A 21790-nucleotide genomic window follows, 5' to 3' on the forward strand; every position below is an offset into this window, starting at 1 on the left:
GCAGATGTGGTCGAGTGTCATTTTCTGCTCTGTAAGCTATGGCAAAAAAAAAAAAAACTTTCGGGGGGGGTACGGCCCGGTGTGCCCCACCCTCTGGCGACGTCATTGACCACACATCACAATAGAAAAACCTTGCCGTTACATCCAAACAAAACTCTGTTAAATCATAAAGCTCTGTGCCACTGCGAAAAAAGAAACGCGCCAACTATTTTCGAAAGATGTACGTCTGAATAAATTTCTCTTATGGACAAACAAAAGCCCCGCCACGGTGGTGTTGTGGTTATGGCGCTCGACTGCTGACCCGAAGGTGGCGGGATTGAATCCCGGCCGCGGCGGCTACATTTTCGATTGAGGCGAAAATGTTTGAGGCCCGTGTACTTAGATTTAGGTGCACCTTAACCCTTTGAGGGTCGAATTTTTTCGCGAAATCCTGTCCAGAAATGTGTAATTCTTTTATTGCTGAAATAAACTCTTCAGACGATTCTATTTAAGAAAAAAATTGTCCAAAATTTTTGTTCGTGACCGTAAAGTGATAAAAAATCATTTTTGTTGTTACATACACATAGTTTATTCGTAATGAAATCAAGCAAAATCCTAAAAAAAACTTAACAGTTTTTTATAAATAAAAATTATGCATTGTAGTAAACATAGCTCACCGACATACAAAATAAAGCGCACCAGAGTACTTTTCCGGTTAAAAATGTTCGTGTTCTAACACAAAATCTTTTCAGCGTGTGATAGTCTTTGAAGCATGGCTCGCCGCGCACGCTTTTCAGATGTCGCTCATTGATCGTCATCGGAATCTGAACTCGTCAAAAAATCCTCGTCTGACAAACTGAAGTCCAACGAATCAGGTTCTGATTCGGCACTTGCGGAATCGGAAGAATCGCTGGTCGACTCACCGGCAGCAGAGCAAACGGCGCGCGCTTCCATAGAGTAAGCGAACTACGTCAGTGAGCGCACGGAAGTAAACTGTATGGTTGTGCGCCCGTCCGGAAAGCAAAAAGAGCGAAAGAGCTACAGTAATCCTTCGGCTTATCGCCAACAAGACGTATTTAGTTTTTTCGAGGCCCCAAAACTGGAAACGTAATCACGGCGGCGTCGTTTGTGTAATTTAGCGCCGCACGGAAACAGATATAATCGCGCCCCGGGAAGCAATAAACGAGAGAGTAACAAGCGATCACCCTTTGAGAGAATAGAAACCAAACAGCCATCAGCTTCGCGGGCGCAAGAAGCGAAAACCTACCGAAGGACGAAACCGAAACCAGCCGCACCGCGTGCGTGCGTTATGATGCGCAATTGAAAGCCACCGTGCCTCTTTCGCAAGCAAAAAAAGAAGGGGGGGGGGGAGAGACACTGGCGCTTTAAAAAAATTCCACGTATTCCCGAAGCGTGGCAGCACATTCCAAGCAAGAGAAATGGTCGAAAAAGGCGAGCGTTTGAAACCAACCGCGCCGCGGGCGCGTTGGGTTGCGCAATCGATAGCTGGCGCGCGGCGCGCCGTTTTGCGAAGCTTAAAAAAAGCAACAACAGAGAGACATCGGCGCATGAAAAAAATTACACGTATTCCTGAATCGTGGTAGCACATGCAAAGCAAAAGAAATGATCGAAAAAGGCAAGCACTTTAAACCGGCTGCACCGCGAACGCGCTCGGATGGGCAAGCGATAGCCGGCGCGCCGTTTTGGGAAGCAAAAAAAAAAAAATATATATACAACGGAGAGACATCGGCGCATGAAAAAAATTCACGCATTCCCGAAGTGTCGCAGCACAGGCCAAGCAAGAGAAATGGTCGAAAAAGGCGCGCGTTTTAAAAATAAACGCTATGACGTACATGTACGACGAAAACCTTTTGCTAGCAGGAAGATTCTGCCGTACATGGACGGCGAAAACCCTCAAGGGGTTAAAGAACCCCAGGTGGTCGAAATTTCCGGAGTCCTCCACTACGGCGTCTCTCATAATTGGGTCGTGGTTCTGGGACGTTAAACCCCAGATATTAATATGCACAAAAAAAGTAAAAAAAAAACCTTGTTTCGGCCGGGAATCGAACACGGGCCACCCGCGTGGCAGGCAAGTATTCTACCACTGAACCACCGACGCTCATTGAAACGTCGCTGAGCAGCAGTGTCCACACAGTGGATAAAATTACCCGCCATCCAGCTGCATGTAGATCATTACACCGGCGAGCGCTTGCCCGCCCTCTGGTACACAGCGCAGCTGTCCGCTGACCTGGCGCTTTAGCAGCGAAACACGTGTTTATTGTCTTGAAGAAAACAGTGCGCATCAAAAAGAACATAAAAATATACAGGGAAGACACACAACGCTACACTCTTAACAGAATGTTTGTTGGAAAGAACATGAAGATATGTGCATAAACCGCGCCTGTCAATCGAGGTCAACTTCAGAATTCGTTTTGTTTTCTTTTTTATTATCCTGTCTTTTCGTTTGCTCATTAAGCAATACGACCAGTTCGTACGGGAACTATTTAGAAGCTTTTGATATTTTTCTTTTTGTAAGTGTAGCGACTCTGGCGTTAATGAACCCTGAGTGATGTTGTAGAAAAAGGACTTTATAGATAGACACATGATTTAAGAAATCTTTCTTCTAAAGTTTGCCTAATTTGGTATGCACGGTTCGTGCATATAAGTTCATGCTTTTTTACAAAGCAAACCTTCAGTTGTGTGTGCAGCCAAGGGCGTCCGTAGAACGCTTTGCAGGGTGGTGCATCCAAAAGGGGGGGGGGGGCCGAGAGCTCCAGCCAGCCTTTCTGTCGCTGCCCTGACATGACCGGCAAGATTAGTCATGATGTGTACCGTGAAAAGTTGGCCCGCAATCCTCAGGGGCATTTCACACGAATATGCGGGACCTGAGTGTGCTAATCAAGCCGTGTAGCTTGTTGCTACTGCTTAGAAAAATGTTCGAAAATTCAGGGCACACCCCTCCGCACACTCCTCTGGACGCCCATGTGTGCAGCGCTGCGTCCCTTCTCTCTCTTTTTGCCTTGGTTTTTAAGCGCTCGTTTGTTCAGGAAACGAGTACACAACTCGCCGACTTGCCATTGTAGTTAGGCTTTTTAAGGGCACACATTGCTCGGGATGTGAATACGGATAGCTCTAACAAACAGCGCATGTTAAATTCAATATGTCGACGTTGGACAACGCGCTGTTCTCAACGATTGAAACGCCATTATATTACTGCATGGCGGTTGGCGTTTCCAGAGCCACCGGTGTTCCCTGGGTGATCAAATGGAGTACACACGCAGTTATAATTCATCGCGAAGACCCTTTGCGGGTTAGCGCCATTTCGGGTTAACGACAATTGTGGTTCCAGTGTTAGCTCCGCTTCTGTAGCAGTCTGACAAACATTTCATTATTATTCGTATGATTAAGCAAGCTCTAATGAAGCGTTGCTCGACCCTGGAGGCAAAAAAGTGGAAAGGGCAGTTGTTGAGGCTTACGTTATTAAGAGAAAAATTGACTATTGCGTAAGCGTGCCTTCTTTGACATTTGTCGCAAAAGAACTGCACTTTTCAGATGGATTTGTCTAAATGAATCTTTTTAGGAATACGCTAACGAATGATATTCATATCATCGCACCGTAAAACACACTTCGTTTACTGACGTCTTTGATCTAACGTGAGTGCTGACGTAACGTCAGACCATAAGTTACCCTTTAAACTCCAGTGTAATCGGCATTCCTGGTAAGCCCTTGATTTGCACATAAGTACTACACTTACAAAAACCAGTCGATCCACCTCCGAACGTTTCGCTCAAAGAATAAAAAAAAAAGAAGAAATGCAGAATAGACAATACTTGCCGACTGCTTCGCATGAAACTGATTCCCACAAGGTGTGGGACCTGCCGAATTTTTTCTTGCGTATGGTGTTGACATAGAAGCGATGAGCATCGATCGGACGCGCTTTCAGCAAACGCACACACACAGTCACCGAAAGCCGCTGGTCGTGCTCGTCGGTACTTGTCTTACTCCAATGTAAGAACGCAGACTTGTCAATTCACCCGCCTTATTGAAAATGATGTGTCTAATGAAGAAACCCGTTTTAATGTAATGGAAGATGGAGTCGGTCTTGAGTATGCGACATGTAAAGAAGAAGCCAAACGGCGTGTTTGTGCGTTCACTTGTCGTTTTACGTGAAGGGCATGTGTTGGCATCTGGTGATGAAAATGTGGCCGCTTCGAATCTTGCTGGCAGAATGTATCATGATTTTGCTATTGTACTATTGCTATTTACATCGCTTTTTTACTAACATATTTATGTACGGGAAGCAGACACACGCCATTATTAACGCTCTAGAGCCGTTTTACGCCACAGTACCCAATGCTTCGCACTAGAGGGCCGCTCTAGCGCCCTAGTATCCTTCGCAACACTGGGCCCATGACCGAGCATGGCACTAGACACCGTGACCCACTGGCGCTGTGTTTTTACAGAGAAAGCTGTTATACGATCACAACAAGGGCCATTTTTGGTGCCGTAGTTCTCCGCCGTCGCCACCGCCGCCGGTGTCCGTAAGCACTATCGCTCGAAATACGAAAAGAAAAACGAAATAACAAAAATTTCTAGGATGGAATGAAGTTCGAACCTGGGCCCTCTGCGTGGGAGCCCAGTATTCTACCTCAGAGCCATGCCGGTGCTCGAAACCACTTTGCAAAAAGATTTCATGTCGGGAAGGGACCATATTAACATATGTAATGTAGCGTGGTAGAAGAGGAAAATAACAAACAAGCGTCACTCGACGCGAATGCTGTAACTAGGCGTCACACAATGAGAATTGCGCAACTAGTAGGTTGTTGAGTGCTTCCAACCCATTACGAAGGGCTTTGCCACAATTCTTCGTCGTCATCAGCCACTGCATCAACAAAGTTCACATAATGTCTTACAGGTGTTTATCAGGTACCACGGTTCTCCGCAGAATGATGAAAAATTGCATTGTGGTTGCTTCCCTACTTCACAAAAATTATGATGGTTTATAGCGCAGTGCGTTCCCCGCAAGTGTACTTCTAATTGTTGCCAAGGAAGCCAATGCTCCCATGATCCATTTCCTCAGGTTCTCAATAAGGTTAGTTCCCTCTCTCTCTCTTCTTTCTGCCGTTAACGTATGTTATAAAGCGTGGTAGGAGAGTGAAATAACGACCGGGCGTCACACAATGTGAATTACGTAACTGTAGGTCCTTTGAAGCTTCCAACCCATTACAAAAGGCCCAGCCATAATTCTTCATCGTCATCAGCCGTCGCATCAAGAAAGTGCACACAATGCCTTACAGACGGTACCTCGCTTCTTTGCAGAATTATGAATAATGTCGTGATGGGTGCTTCCTAACTTCACAAAAATTATGATTTGTGGCGTAGTGGGTACGTTGCTAGTGTAGTTGTATTAGTAGCCCCTGAAAGATTTTATAACGGGCTCTAGAAATTCCGCTCTTCAGCTTTCGCTGTGACTGTGCTGCGCTTTCCGCGCAGGCCTGGCGTTTTTTTTTTTTCTATAGGGAATGACCGCAGAATGTATAATACAACATTGTAAAAAGAAGCGCTGTGTACAAGGAATGTCATAGATCTTAGTGGTTTATAGAGAGCATTTGTTTGTTTATTCGGACTTCTAGGTCGACGTCATTAGTGCAACGAACTCTTCATAGTTAATCTGTCCATCCCCGTCCGTGTCGGCTTCCCGTATCATGGCGTCGACTTCTTCGTCCGTCAGTTTCTCTCCCAAGGTGGTCATGACGTGGCGCAGCTCAGCCGCAGTGATGAAGCCATTGCCGTCCCTGTCGAACACCTGCGTAGGCATTCGAGGTAAACTTCATATTATTCATGCGTACACGTACAAAACGCCCACAAACGCACGCAGATGTACATGGCGACTGATAACTGGACATTTACTCGATCGAGTCTGCGGTCTAAGAAAAATAGGAACGCTGCTACGAAGTGCGGCAAGAGTACATGCCTAGCTCACGAATGCTCTCAAAATAAGGGCTTCACACTCAGTTTTACTTACTCATTTTGCAAGTTTGTCTATTGTAGCTGACAATAAATTAGTCTTTATCTTTATTTCAGCCGTCAGCCAGCACCCGATAGGAACATTTAATTTATGCAATAGCATGTTTTGTACCATGAAATAGGGGTGAAGATTCTGTAGAGGGAGCCGCGGCTGTAGAGCGAAAGCTTTGTATTTTTCTCGAACAGTTGGTCGTTGCCTCACAGCTTCCATTGACTAGGTGAGTTTGACACTGTATTCTGCACGTTTGGAGTCCGCAAATGATGCCCACTATATACGGTCAAACAAGCCCGTCTTTATCATGAAGACGATCTACACGTGATTCGTTCGTGCCTCTCAGCCTTGGGTCTCCGTCCTGGTATTTCGGCTTTTCTGTGTTCTTTACTGGTCACGTTGGACCAAGAAATTTCACATATTCTCTTTAGATTACTTCCGGCCGCCAGTTATTCAAAATCGCGGTGAAGCAATAAATATATCAAGGTTGGAAATATTCAGTTTTATGGGGATGTCGCCAATAGTTTTAACTGATGTGGGAGAGACACTTCGCGGCAATAAGAACTCCCGTCCCAAGTTGGCATTATTTTTCAGCAGTAAATTCCAGATATTGCGGGGTTCCAGAGGACACATTAAAACCAGATAGCATATTTAAAGCGAACGTTGTGCATGGGTCGAAACCGCGAGAGAACACAATGTATGTAACCTGGATTACTACATATGAGTGCCGCTGAATCACTTGATTGACCTCTAGCTTATGCGATGGAGACATCATCGTTACGGAAGTTCATTCAGGTTCATAGAGCTCACGGAGATTTATTTTTACGATTAAGACGCTGCTTGGTAGTTACTCCTGGGGTTTTACGTCAAAAAATCACGATATGATTAGGAGGGACACAGTAGTATAGGGCTCCCGGAATTTAGACCACCTGGAGTTCTTTAACGTGCAACTAAATCTAAGTACACAATACTCTAGCATTTGATGCTGCCTGAGGTGGCTTTGAGTGAAACGAGCGCACGCACACCATGCCATGACCACAAGCTTTCCATGACTGATATGGTACTGCATGAAGCGTGTCTAGTATAAGCATCACCTTGAAGCACTACAATACTTCTGCACTTCTCCGTTGTGGAAGACCATGTGTGTATCACCGCTTGAATAGGGGATATTCGTAATGCTTGGTGCTCCGGCAACACTGGGCGCGTCTGTCATTTTTTGCTGGCCGCAATCGCGGTATCGTCCGCTAGGGCCCAATAAGGACAGGCTACGGAGAGGCTGAGTAGCAGTCGTTGGCGGAGGTTTCGTACCAAGAAAATGCGGCTGTTTCTTTCGACATCTAGCGCCGAACCCTCAGCAGCCCTCACTGCACTACCACAAATTGGCGAGGACACAATATCGGGGCTCTGCGCGCTTAAAAACTCATCCGACCAGCAGCTGCAAGAGGCGCACCGCTTCGCAAAGCAGAACAGCTGTTCTCGAGTGCGTGCGCTTCCGAACTGAGCTCGGCGTTCAAGAAAAGTGTTAGTTGCAGAGGAGATGTCACTGTCAAACTTCTAAGATAACCTCGAGCTGCAATACATCTCCATTGCAAGTTCCCACTGAGTTATATACACAAGTCATAAACACTCGTCAGATGTCGACAAACCGTTGTTTCTCCGCGACCTGTGTAACGCTGTGCTGCTTTCTTCGGCTCATTTCTTTAGCCAAAGGTATATCTACACCCTTCGCAATGACGTGTGTCGTATTTTTCTCGAAAGAAACAAGGCATGAACATGCAGGAGCGGTGCGCTGCAAACTAAACAAATATACTGATCGCGCGTTTCAACTGTACAAAGACAGCGGCCCGAATACGTAATGCTATTTTACTGCACACTGGTTGCTTATAAGATGTTGTGGCCGTAATCTATCACGCGGAATAAGTATTGTCCTTCTCGTTTTCTTGAACGCGGCACGTGTGGTTCACTGACGTATCTTTTTCAAATATAGCGCTCTTTGCTTTCGCATCCCACGGTGCCGTTGCATTAACGTGTGCTATTTCGAACAGCATACGAGGACCCTCGATCAGAGGTAAGATGAGTGCGATGATCTACCGAACAGGCAGCTCCATCTACAGCAGGGGCTCCTCAACTCCTAGCTACAACGTGTTCGCAGCGCACGCTGACTGAATGAAAAAAAAGGAACACATCACCACGAAGTGAATGATGACAACTGGGCGAAGCTAGGTCCTAAGGTCCCTAATGCATAGTCGCCAACTAATGTGAAGTGTTTTTGCTTGTAGGAGTTTTATATTGTTCTGTCACAATTATTATTGATATTAGTGTTCAAAGTTCAACCTTTTTCTGTGTTTCACATATGTTACCGGAGCGTTGCCCCATATAATGTAAATTCAGTGACAAAGGGACATAAAGAGTGGATGACAAAGCTCGGTCTTATGGTCCATAATGTGTACGTTGAAGTCTGCAAATAGTATAAAGGGTTTGTGCTTGTAGGTGTTTTATATTGTTCAGTAATAATTATGATTGTTATTCGTCTATTGTAAACATTTTTTAATCACATGCACACATATGTTTCGAGGGTACTAACGGTTTTCTAACCACAATGACAGCGCACAGTGAGGGTCCACGACAAAGCTAGGTCCTAAGGTTCATAATGTCTACGTTGAAATCGCCGACTAGTATAAAGGGTTTGTGCTTCTAGGTGTTTTTTATTGTTCTGTCACAATTATGATTGATCTTGGTCTACTGTTAAAACTTCTTTAGGGGATTTTACATGGCACTGTGCCGTGAGCACGGACACCACACAACGGACACGCCTAGACCCTAAAGTTCTTCGCCCCTAAAGCAAAAGAGGAGGGATAAGGGGGTGTAGAGCGAAGGGCAGACGCGGCATGCGGACAGTGTACTTCGGCGCACGCTGCTTTGCGAAGCTTACATAGAGATACCTGTTGGGACCTTTGCGCCGATCGAGTCTCGTGTGACGGAACTGCAGCAGCGTCTGTGGTACTGCTTACAGGCATTTATATACGTAAATCATCGCTTTCGTTGGGCAAGCTAATGTTGATCATTGATGCTCTATCGCGCGTGTGCGTCCCTCGTACGTGAGAAAAAAGAATTGAGCTTGAAGAGCGCTTTTGCATGCCGGTCATTTCCGAAAGAAAGCGCAGCGCCGACCTTGTTGACGAAATAAGTTCGCCTCGGCACTTTCTTTTGCTTCGTTCAGGTGACATATATATTCGATTAAAATCAGTGTTACCTTTTTATCGGTATTGTTACGGCTCCCTCGTTGCCTGAACAGCGCACGAAGCATTGGGAAATCATTGCAGAACGAAGATAAAAAACCAGTAGGTAGCACCTGAAAGGCTGCGGTATGCAACTGGTTTCGTTTTCGCGCTTCACAAAAGATAGCGGATCCACGTTACGGGTTTGTCGACAGATGGCGCTGTGCATATTCAATATCCCCTATTGCTTTACCAGAACACAATATTAATTCACGCCGGAGCGACATGCGGTGAACGAAGGGCAAGCGTGCTCACTCTGAACGCCTCGCGAATCTCGTCTTCGGTGTCTGCAGTGCGCGTCTTCTTGGTCATCATGGCGAGAAACTCGGTAAAGTCGACGGTGCCGTTGCCGTCGCTGTCTACCTCGGCAATCATGTCCTTGAGTTCGGCCTCGGTCGGGTTCTGGCCGAGGGCTCGCATCATGGTGCCCAGCTCCTTGGTGCTGATAGCGCCGTTGCCGTCCTTGTCAAACAGCGCGAAAGCCTCGCGTAGCTCCGCGATCGCTTCCTCGGAGAGCTGCGAACCGCTCGACTCACTTACTGATCGGCCACCGCCACCACCACCGCCGCGGCCAGGAGGAGTGTCCTTCTTGGTGGCCATTTTTTCGGGTCCCTTGCTGGCGTTGGCACCGGCGCCGCTGGTACTCGGAACATCGACGCGCTCTTTGAGTACACTGTGAGCAGGCGCTTTAGACGAAGGTGGTACCGTCGAAGCAGCGGTGGAAGGTTTTTGGCCTTCTTGAGGCAAGTGCGTTGGCGGGGAGGCCTTCATAGGCGTGAGTGGCACCGCACCGCCGCCTCCCTCGCCACTGGCACACTTCTCAAGGCTGGTGACACGCAAGGATGATGATCATAGCCTACTAGTGTGGCACTGATCCACTACCTGGTTTGACCCAAGAATCAGGCACGATGCGCGTCCATTATATTGACAGCACGATAAGGGACAACCAATGACACGAAGATGAGCTTCTTTTCGTCATTCGATTCAGTCACGCTTTGAAAACAGCCCAGTATGCACGAGGCCTGATTTACTAATGAAAACTGTACCATGCATTTATTTTAAGGGAGCGAGTCTTAGAAAAATACAATGTGCTTAATTGGATGTGCTTAATATGAAGTTTTCTGGTTTGCTGCCGGCTTATGCACCGAATATATTGCGCGTGTTCCTGTAAATGTTTGCGGCATTTTCTCACGCATAAGTGGCGTCCCGGTCACATCCTTCTACTGTGGATCTCTTGGATTAACGGTACCGATCCTGAAGGCCAAGCTTTCGTGTACTACACAACCACCGGAAGCAACGTCGCGACCGCGATGCTTTGAACACCTTCTACCTACACCGCTTTTGCTTTCAGCGAATATTTGAGTTTTCGAAGAGATCCACAGAGCACTCAACCACGCTATCGCCATCTGGGGCATCTGCTCAAGAGATGAATAATATCGCCAGTCTGTATGCACTACACCAAATGGTACTACAGCCCAGACGTGGAAATAATATCCTTGATTTAACTTTTACAAACCAACCTAGTGTCGCTACTGCTACTTACGTCCTGCCCGGGATTAGCGATCACTATGTCGTGCTATGTGAAATGAATGTACATTACGCTAAAACATTATTGTGCGACCAAAGGCGCGTGTACAATTACTCTAAAGCTAATGTTGAAAAAATAAACGAATCTCTGGACAATTACTTTGTTGTGGTTCAGACCCTTGCGGAACAACTGAGCGTCAATGAATTGTGGATTCTTTTGAAAAACTAAATGATCGACTTACGAGATGCGTTCGTTCCATGGTGGCACTTACTGGCTAGAAACGAGAAAAGTAAGCCGTGGTTCACGAAAGAACTCCGCAGAATAATGCGAAAATGGTTGAGATGTTACTGTACTATTTGTTATACCCCGACCGATATTAATAAGGCACGACTGATAATAGTAACACTTGAAGTTATGACATGCACCTTTAAAGCAAAAAATGATTACACTGAATCTTTGAAATCCCTTCTCATAGATAAACCAAAAGACTTCTTGAAACACGTGAAAATAAACGGTAACGACAATGTGTCACTACCGCCCCGCCACGGTGGTCTAGTGGTTATGGCGCTCGACTGCTGACCCGAAGGTCGCGGGATCGAATCTCGGCCGGGGCGGCTGCATTTTCGATGGGGGCGAAAACGTTTGAGGCCCGTGTACTTAGATTTAGGTGCACGTTGAAGAACCCCGGGTGGTCGAAATTTCCGGAACCCTCCACTACGGCGTCTCTCATAATCATATCGTGGTTTTGGGACGTTAAACCCCAGATATTATTATTAATGTGTCACTACCAAAGCTTATTTCTGGCGATGACGTCTTCCATGACGATATTGATAAAGCGGAATGCCTCAATCGTTATTTCAGTTCTGTTTTTACGCCGATGATAGCACCCGGAGATGGTGATCACCACTTAAAACAAATACGAACCGATAATATGGAGGATATTAAGATCAGCACGCACGGCATTCAAGCGTTCTTGCAAAGATTAGATAACTCAAAAGGATGCGGTCTATATGGACTCACAAACTCGTTTCTTAAGCTTTGTGCGCCAACACAAGCACAGTTTTTAAAGGTACTATTTGATAAATCCCTTCTAGATGCAAGCCTTCCTTTAGACTGGAAAAAAAGCAATGATTGTCCCAATACATAAGTCTGGTCCACGGAGTGACGTCTCTAATTACCGACCAATATCACTGACTAGTGTGGCATGAAAAATTCTAGAACACATAATATATACCTCCATTGTTTAACACATGAATAAGTATTCACTATTTACGGCACAGCAACACGAGTTTCGAGGAGGTATTTCTTGTACTAACCAACTGACCGAATTTGCGCACGACATAGCATACGCATTAGACAAAGAAAAATAATTGACTGTATTTCCTTAGATTTCAAGAAGGCCTTTGATACTGTCCCCCACCGTTTACTTCTTGAAAAAATGACTATGTATGGCATTAATTCACAGGTCATCGCATGGGTCGCTGATTAACTGACAATACTCCAGCAATTTGTAATCGTTAATGGTGCCAGTTCGTGCACATCGCAGGTAACATTGGGCGTCGTCCGGGGGTCGGTGCTAGGACCACTTTATTTCTGATATACGTCAATGACATAGCTGAAGGCATAGAATTCCATATACGGTTGTTCGGGGACGACTGTGTTTTGTATAGGGAAATTACGGATTCGCGGGACAAAGTGTTCATTCAGAGAGACTTGGCCAAAATCAGTGATTGGTGTACAGGATGGCACATGCAGTTGAACTTCAATAAGACAGTTTACATGGAGTTTACTCGTAAGAAATTACAGTCTCAAACCTCGTACACAATTAACAATGTCATTATGAGGGAGGGTAATGAATACAAATACTTAGGAGTGTACTTATCGTCTAACTTAAAGTGGCAGCGACATGTTGACTATGTAACAGGCAAGGCCGGGAAAACGCTGGGGTTCCTTCACCGTAACGCAAGGAACTTTACCATGTCAAGTAAAGAATTGCTTTATAAAACATATGTGCGTTCCGTTTTTGACTATGCGTGTGTCGTTTGGGACCCGTCAACAGTGTGCGACACAGAAAAACTTCAAAGGGTGCAGAACTTGGCCATTCGATTTGTTTGTGGACGTTATGAAGAAAGTTCAGTCCTACGCGCGGGAAAAAATTATTGCAATGGGATACACTAGACTGTCGAAGACGCAGACTTCGCTTGAAGTTTTTTCACGACATCTTTCATTCAAAAGTTGGCATTGATAGGCATCTTTACATAAAGGCACCTAACTACTATTCCCATAGGGTTGACCACGAGAATAAAGCTCTGGAATTTCCCTGCAAAGCACACTCATTTAGCAGGTCTTTTTAGGGGCGAAGCTCCTTAAGGCGGCACCCGTTCGTCCCTCGTAGTCGTAGTCGTAGTGAGTAACCAGTCTTACGCTTTGACCTCCAAGGTGGTGCCGGTGGGAGATTTTTCCTGTGCGTTGTTGAACAATAAAAAATTCGCAGCGTGCGCGTTAACTAAAAGCCGAATTCTTCTGTCTCTCATTCCCCATTAGCAGCCATTGGCATGTTCCAGCAGGAAACGTTAGTAGAAGTAGAAGTGTAAGTGTTAGCTAAAAGCCGACTTCTTCTGTCTCTCATTCCCATTAGCAGCCATTGTTTACCTCCAAGGTAGTGCCTGGTGAGATTTCTCCTGTGCGTGATTAAACAATAAAAATTTTGTTCAAAACGCCGTTGATTGATGAAATACACCAACGAAAGAAGCCAGATGTTTTGTAAAAGCAAAACGAAAGTACGCCAGATGTTTCTAAAGCAAAACGAAAGACGCCAGCTGCTTAACGAAAGACGCCAGATGTATTCTAAAGCAATGGTTTTCTAAACAATGAAAATTCACAGCGTACATGTAAAATTAAAGTGAGCTGCAAGTCGTCATAACTCATCGAACCTTTAGTATAAACGCGCCCGATCTCACGTCGGTGATGATGTACTGGGCAGAATTCACGGAAGATTCACGGTTTACCGATGAACCTCCGAAGCTTCGCCCACTCATCATCATTCACTCCATGGATATGCTGTGATTTTTTTCCCTAGAACAATATGGGACTGGAATCAATTAGACAAGTCTGTCGCAACTATAGCGTCCAATGACATATTTTTTGCACTGCTAAAATATTTCTTCTTGTATTAGAGTTACTATTCACTCATGTTACTGCTAGTGATGACTGCTATATGCTTGTACTTGTAATTTCCTGTATTGTTCATTATTGTTCATATAATTATGCTTTTATCACTATAATACATTGAATTGTTAAATAATTGTATGTATGCTTGTGTACTTGCAATATTGTTTCTTTACTTTTGGTTTGCACAATGATTCACTATGGTGCACTTTAGTGTACACTATTGATCTTCTTGTATATGTATTTATTTATGTTCCCTTGATTCTGCTAGAGATTGCTACCAACTGTATGCTTTGAGTTTTTCCTTGCTTTTCCCCCTACACTGTAATGCCATGTGGCGCTATGGGTATGAAATAAATAAATAAATAAATAAATAAATAAATAAATAAATAAATAAATAAATAAATAAATAAATAAAAATAAGTAGTGTAGGGCAGCGTTGTTAAGAGTCCATATCCAGAATCCGTTATTCCATCAAATTACGAGGACCAAACTCACGACATCTTCGACAATTTCATGTTTCATAATTTACGCCGGTATATTTATTAAAAATTTGTCCGAACTGGTGGCTGAATAGCAGAAAATTAATAGTGAAAGACAAACTATTATAAACGAGGAAAACAGGGAATATCATTGATGACCATAATGATTGTGCAAAACTGTTACGTGCCGTCTGTTGAAGATCCGTAAAGAATTGGGCTTATAAAACGAGATAATGACATTAAGTTGTCGAACTTTAGGAGGCAAAATATAAAGTAAGAGTAATCTGACTGGCATTAACCGAGGAAAGAATGAAAAAAAAGTATAGCATGCAATGACAGTGGTTGAGTATCTGACACATGTGAAGAGGCAAGGACAATTGTTCTTGCCTCTTCACATGTGGCAGATACTTAACCACTGTCAGCTGACTGTTAACAGTCAGCTGAAATCGCTTAGCTTATTTAGTTATTCTCGTCTCTGATGATACGACTGCCTCGTGCACTGCATATGGGCTGACTACGCGAAGGGCGAGTGCTTAATGTGGACTAGTGTTTCGCGAGCATAGAAGCGTACCACGAGATCGAGGCATAAGTTGAATGCTTGTAAAGGCGACATAAATGATGTCAACGGGGCTACGAAGACGACACAGTCGTAATAGTATCAGAACTAACAGGATTTGTATTACAGAACTCGGAACCGAGGATGAGATTTATTAAGAAGGAAAGGCGCTTTCACTGGTAATTTACAGGCGACAAGGGAGCAGGGTTATGTCGATGAGAGGGTCGAGGGCTTGCTATCGGGAGCATATACATAACCGGTGCAATAAGCTGGCAACAACTTCTCGATGACTGATGTAGTGTCGCGGGCAGCTTGAAAGTAATTTACATCACCCACTGATGTAAGACACCAATTATCTCTCCTTGCTGAACTCTGCGCGTCTCATCATGTAGACCCAAATGAAATGCTTCGTAATAGGTCCTTAGGGATTCCACGTGTGGTCCAGATAGATGCAACAGCACTGTTCATCGCTCGAGCTTGCGTGTTGTCTAACAGCGACCAATGCTTTTAAAATGGAAGACTAAGTCTAAACAACTAATTGTGGCATGAGGTATACTGACACCGGATAAAATATATAGAGGCGAAAGCAATAACAAACAAAAAATAAGCAAGTAACGTTATTTCACATTGCGACTTTCAATATTGTAACAGTGTTCGCAACAAAGATCTGCTATATATACTGTTTAAGGGCGAACGTGCGCCCAAAGCAATAAGCAAGCACATCAGTTCTGTGAAGAGCCGAAACTCAGTAGTTCTCGCGAGTAACTCCTTCGAACGCCATTTTTATTTTCTTCACGTCATTGTTGGCCGCTCGGTCGAAGGTCTTGCACATTCCTGGCTGGCCGGTGCACTGCGGCTGGCTTCACATTTCGCGGTGCCATGTGAAGACAATAACGGCGCCATCAGCGTTTATCTTGGTTCGCGACGCCTGCGCTGTACTGACCGATGACACTCTTCTATGGCAACATGCAAACATGCAGGAATACCCCGCCCCGCGGTGTCTTAGGTGAAGGCCAGGATCTCAGGAAATTGAGTGCTCGAAACAATTAAGGCCTGCAATGCAAAAACTGTCCTTTAGAAGCACGAAAAAGACAGCCGTAAAACCTAGAGGTGCGCGTCACTATTTGGAAATAGGGAGGAGAAGGACGTGTATACCAGGGACATATTGCTTTCTTTTAAGGTATGAAGAGTGTGACATTAGCCAGGGACACACTCTCCGACTATTTACCAGTCTACTTTTTTCTTTTGAAGCGATGTGTTGATGAAAAGCCTGGGGAGCGTTGAAGTACGAGTGCTCTGCATGGTTTTTCTTTAATATTTTCATTGTGATAGCAATTATATGGACATTCGATGGGTTTTCGCCGTCGCCGTCATGTTCCTTATAAAGTTCAAATCGATAACGATTTAATAATGGTATTCGATAGAAAAGTCTTCAAAATTCACACTTGGAAAAAATAACGTTTTAACCCATATTGCGGGTTCTTTTTCACAGTGTAATATTCCAAGTAAAAATATCGCCTACACTTCATAGTGTGGATCCCTCTTGCGATAATTTATAGAGAAAGGTTTAAGATGTAATTTCTGCTTCAAGCGAAAAATTAATTTTACAAATGAAAAATAACAAGGCTGTCTGAAGTTTCTTGGAGCTTTGCCTTCACTGCAACAACACATCACTGTTCTTGCATGGCATTTCAGACAGAAGTATTGCTTAAGTCTGCAACATTTGGACTTGCACTATATGAGCACAGGGGCACCCGCGTGAATCCTGTGCAAATGTGCTGTGCAGCGAAGGTCAAGGAAGGAGACTCTTTGTAAAGGCTATTGATTATTCACTTCAGTAAATTTTTTCTTGCTTACAACCAAGCAATATATTTTTTTAAATGGAAAATAAATTACCAGCAAAGTATACCACACAATAATGTCTTGGCGATATTTCTGCTTGGAATGCTACATAGCAAAAGTTAAGCTGCAATATGGGTCAAAAAGCTATTTCTTCTGGTTCTGTTACAGTTTGGGTGTAACGTTTCTGTTTTTGTTTTGTTTTCACAGTAGTTTTATGAGAAAGTGGATATCTGTTTACTTATTTATTTATTACTTGACAATACTGCTGACACCTGTAAGCAGTATTGCAAAGTGGGCTACTATGATAAGTTACACATAAAATTATCTTGCTAAGCAAAAACAGGAGCATAACATATAAAACACAACATCAAGCAACAACATCAATACAACCGTGTTAAGGAAAATTATTAGGGAACAGCACAAAATAAAAAAGGCAATGAACTTTAGACAATGAACTGTGGGTATTCCATATGAAGGAATTGGTCTTTCTCCTGCTAAATGTTAGCACTAGAACATCAGCCTTTTGCAATGTTTTTGCTTATGGCTGAAAAAATGTAAGTTGAAATGCAAGTTAGTGAACTATTTTAGTCATGAAACACTGCCACCTTCAGATTAAAGAAATATATATGTTGGATTAAAACGGGAACAAACAGCGCTGGACACGGGACGAAGAAAGGACAACAGACGAGGGTGCTGTCGCCCTCGTCTAGTTTTTTTTCCATCCCGTGTCTAGCACTCTTTGTTTCCGTCTTAATCATGTACTAACCAGCCCAGTTAGGTGCTCTCCTGAAATATTTTGCACTAATTGCTCAAAGCAATAACTTTGTATAAGTTACCTTGCATGACACAGTTTCACATCTGTAGAGGGATGGATGCTATGGGTGTTCCCTTTAAAGCGAAGCAATGACATGCAAGTGGCCAAGCTCAATTTTAGGTGTGAAGCATCTTATAGCGGAGTTCAATCCGGTGGTGGTGGTGGTGTGCGGCGTGACCACCCTTACTGCGCATGCGCGAACCTTCTCCTCTTCCCCTCTCCACTCCCCCTCTCCACATCACCTCTCCCACTCCCTTTTCCCTCCCCTTTCCCAGCCCCATCTCCTTTCCCCCTCTCCGCTACCCCTCACCACTCCTCCTCTCCCCTTACATTTCCCCTCTCCCCTCCCCCTCTCCACATCACCGCTCCCCTTACCTTCCCCCTTCTCCTCCCCTTCCCTTTCCCCCTCTCCCCTTTCCTCCTCACCACTCCACCTCTGAAATCCGGGCTCTACATGCCGAAACACTGCTTGGCATCGCCTCATGGTCCCATTTAGCGGGAGAGGGTGTGATTTTTTGAATTGACTTAATGCCTGTCTTACCTGAATTAAACTTTTTTCCTTAAAAAAACTTATATAAATTGGTAGCTTATCTTTCGGCATTGTACATAAGGACCTTGTTTTTGTGCAAGTTTGTTTTTGGCTGTTCTCCCTGCTTTTCCACTACCAATCCTCCATCTGTCTTTTACTGATTTCTCTTGCGGAGGTGTTCATCTTTATCAAGCTGTCTCTAAACCTAGGGCTTCATGAGAGCTAGATCCAAATGCGTACATAAGTGGACATTTTTACATTTATTTACAAGGTGGTCCGTCATCTCCATATCTCTCTCACAACCAGTGAATGTGACGCCCACTTACTGGATCTCATTTTATGACTGCATATTCTAAGGCAAGATGACCTCGCTTCAAACATAGCACTAGCTTATCATAATATGCTTCCCTCCTTACTTCGTCCTTATCCTTCCGATAGTTACTCAGAGCTGTTATTTTTTGGTATTTGCTATCCATTACATTTGCTCCACCTCTCTGAAATTGCGCCTAACGCGTATCGTGCACAAAGTTTAATGCACGATCTCAGCAGCACGAAATTTCCTCCTGCAAATTATCACTTCACTACAGGTATGATCCCTTTGGCAGCATGATCTGTTTAACAGCAAAGGAGTTAGTTGAAAAACCACATTGTATGCCTAAAATGGGGATGACTAATTCTTACCTCGTTTATTAAAGTTAACCTCTTTCATTTTTCTTATGCTTGTTCTTTTTGTTGTGCTTGCCTCAAGGTTTGTAGTCTTTATGGATCTGCTATATTAAAAGGGTTGAATAGCCGGTGACCTGCTTATGACACTGCAGCTTAAGCATTGCACCCACTATCATTGCCATTGTAGCATTTGGTAGAGTTGATGTTTGTATTGAATGTAATGAGATGTACAGCTCATGAAAAAAATTTTGGACAACGAATGTGGTTGGAGCTAGTGATTGGGCAAGAGGACTCATGTTTATAGGGGCAGCGAATCGCATCAAGGTTGCTGCCACAATTGGTGATTGGTGGTACATCAGAGTGTTTTCGTTATCACTAGTGAGATGGCACGAAGGGCTCGAAGGGCGCGCTTTAAAGGTCGTCGCCCCAAGCGTTGACATGAGCGTGGCGTCTACAGGGCGTCGTTGCTCATGTGCGCGCGCTTATCTTGTACGTCTTGCGCTCTCACCGCAAGTTTGCGTTGAAGTTTGAGAGAGCACGAAGCTCACTTCGCTCACTGCAGCGGCCGCTTTTACGAAAGGGCCGCGCTGCTCACAAACAAATAAGTTACAACTGTGACCGATCGCGCTCATCCTGTGTATACTTGTGCGTTCGTTTCGTGCGTCCTCCTTTGTATTTGACCAGCGCGCTTAAACTGTCGAGCTGTGACAGTTAGATGTCCTGTGTATGTTCGTTTCGCGCGTCCTTTCTACTTGAGCAGCGCGTTGCAAGTTTCCAGCTGCTTGCCGTTGTTCGCGAGACATTACAGCTTGTTGCTAAGGCATTCATTCCTTCGCCCTCGGGGCGAACCAATGCACAACAAACGCTCAAGTACGTCTGTAAAGACACGTTTTACTTTCGTGTTATACCGATTCCTATGACAGAGGGATCATCCATGTTTTTTTCTATTATTGGTTTTCTTTCGATCCGTTTCATATTTGGCAATTCGGCGTGTAATCCAGAGCTCATTGTATCTGTGCGCTGTGAAAAACTACAGTGATTACTGACCATACGGCACAGACACTGGCGCAGACAGGGGGTGGGACGGATTGCAAGCACTTTCCCACCCAAAGTTTTTATTTGTGCATGTCTAGGCACACGCCTGTTGCACATTCAGAGTGATCACTGAATGTGTGAGTGCATCTGCAGGTATACATAGCAAATCTCTCATTTTGTGACGATACTTGTGAAGTTCGTCGAACGTTCTTTCTACCATTATACTAAGAAGATAATCAAAATACAACTCTAATTAACGCTGCTAAGGTATGCGGCCTGAGGGGTGGGGATTGTAATAAATGCCCCCTCTTGCGCTGTAACTGAAAGTTTGACAGTTGTATTGGCAGCATCGGACGTTTGCTTAGCCCGACACGGACACTTTCCGTGACGGCACCGCCATCTCGATGGTGGGAGTGCAACTACGTTTTAATTTTCTTCTTCGTTCTTCTCGAGAGGCCGCTACTGTCGGCTTACATTCTGTTTTATAATTGGAAAGAACAAGTAAATGTTTTATTTTTTCTCTTTCTCTCTCTAGCGCTTAAATTTTATTCTTTTAGTTCGCGACTGGTTTGCTTGGAAACTGCCTAAATTAGCTTGTGCTTATAGAAAAACGTTGCGTATCCATTGTGGTGTGATGCACAAATGTTCTCTCTCCGTGCTTGGCAAGCTTCTGAGGAAGGTGTTAGTGGCCAGTTGACGCCATGCTTCTCTATTGCGAGTTCTATTTCCCTCGAGGGTGGGTACTTTTCCCTTAGTAAATGTCAGTGTGGCAGTGCCCTATACATCGACATTGTATATACCGGCTTCGAAAAATAAATTATGTCCGTCCATGCCAAGCCACGCAGCCCGAAGCAGTGTAAGATAAGGAACCGTTCCACTGCCGCTAATATTCAAGTTTTCATCGTGTTTCCGATGAGGCTAGGGAACAGGGAGCAAACCGACGTTTTTGAATATCATGTCGGACACCCGCTTCTATGTATGACCACACATCACTATGCACAAAACTTGCCGTTAGATCCAAACAAAACTCAAAACACATCGGAAAGCTCTGTGCCACTCCGTGGAAAGAAACGCCGAAATATTTTCGACAGATGTACGTCTGAATAAATCTCGGTTATGCAGGAAAAAAAAAAGAAAAAAAAGTTGCGTCGGCCGGGAATCGAACCCGGGCCACCCGCGTGGCAGGCGAGTATTCTACCACTGAACCACCGACGCTCACGAAAATGTCGCTGAGCAGCAGCGTCCACACAGTGGATAAAATTACCCACCGTCGAGCTGCATGTAGGCCATTACACGGGCGAGCGCTTGCCCGCCCTCCGGTATACGGCGCAGCTGCCCGCTGACCTGGCGCTTTCGCAGCGAAACACGTGTTTATTTTCTTGAAGAAAAGAGCGCGTATAAAAAAGAACACAAAAAATAGACAGGCAAGACACACAACGCTACGCTCTTAACAGAATGTTTGTTGGAAAGAGCATGAAGATATGTGCACAAACCGCGCCTGTCAATCGAGGTCAACTTCAGAATTCGTTTTCTTTTCTTTTTTTATTGTCCTGTCTTTTTGTTTGCTCATTAAACATTACGACCAGTTCATACGAGAACTATGTAGAAGCTTTTCATATTTTTCTTTCTGTAAGTGTAGCAACTCTGGCGTTAATGAACCCTCAGTGATGTTGTACAAAAGGAGTTTATCGATAGACGCAAGATTTCAAAATCTTTCTTCTAAAGTTTACCTACTTTGGCATGCACGGTTCGTGCATACAAGTTCATGCATTTAAAAAAAAAAAACCTTCAGTTGTGTGTGCAGCCAAGGGCGTCCGCCGAACTTTTTGCAAGGGGGTGCATCCGTGGGGGGGGGGGCGGGTGTACCGAGAGCGCCAGCCAGCCTTTCTTTCG

The 21790-nt window shown here is 44.6% G+C and overlaps 1 protein-coding gene and 2 non-coding genes across 3 annotated transcripts; all 3 read right to left on the reverse strand.

Moving 5' to 3' along the window:
• Positions 1–2027: 2027 nt before the first annotated feature.
• Positions 2028–2098, reverse strand: Trnag-gcc (transfer RNA glycine (anticodon GCC)). The gene has a single exon. It is a non-coding gene; the product is annotated as a tRNA-Gly (tRNA).
• A 3503-nt stretch (positions 2099–5601) lies between these two features.
• LOC119382085 (calmodulin-beta) lies at positions 5602–10048 on the reverse strand. Its single transcript, XM_037649817.2, has 2 exons — positions 9533–10048; positions 5602–5786 (listed from the first exon to the last, which is right to left on the reverse strand). The coding sequence occupies exons 1-2, from the start codon at positions 10046–10048 to the stop codon at positions 5610–5612; spliced, it is 693 nt and encodes a 230-aa protein (XP_037505745.1). The 3' UTR covers positions 5602–5609.
• Positions 10049–21041: 10993 nt separating this feature from the next.
• Trnag-gcc (transfer RNA glycine (anticodon GCC)) lies at positions 21042–21112 on the reverse strand. Its single transcript has one exon. It is a non-coding gene; the product is annotated as a tRNA-Gly (tRNA).
• Between the last annotated feature and the right edge of the window lie 678 nt (positions 21113–21790).

The sequence above is a fragment of the Rhipicephalus sanguineus genome, chromosome 2 (genome assembly GCF_013339695.2).
Source record: "Rhipicephalus sanguineus isolate Rsan-2018 chromosome 2, BIME_Rsan_1.4, whole genome shotgun sequence".
Taxonomy (NCBI): domain Eukaryota; kingdom Metazoa; phylum Arthropoda; class Arachnida; order Ixodida; family Ixodidae; genus Rhipicephalus; species Rhipicephalus sanguineus.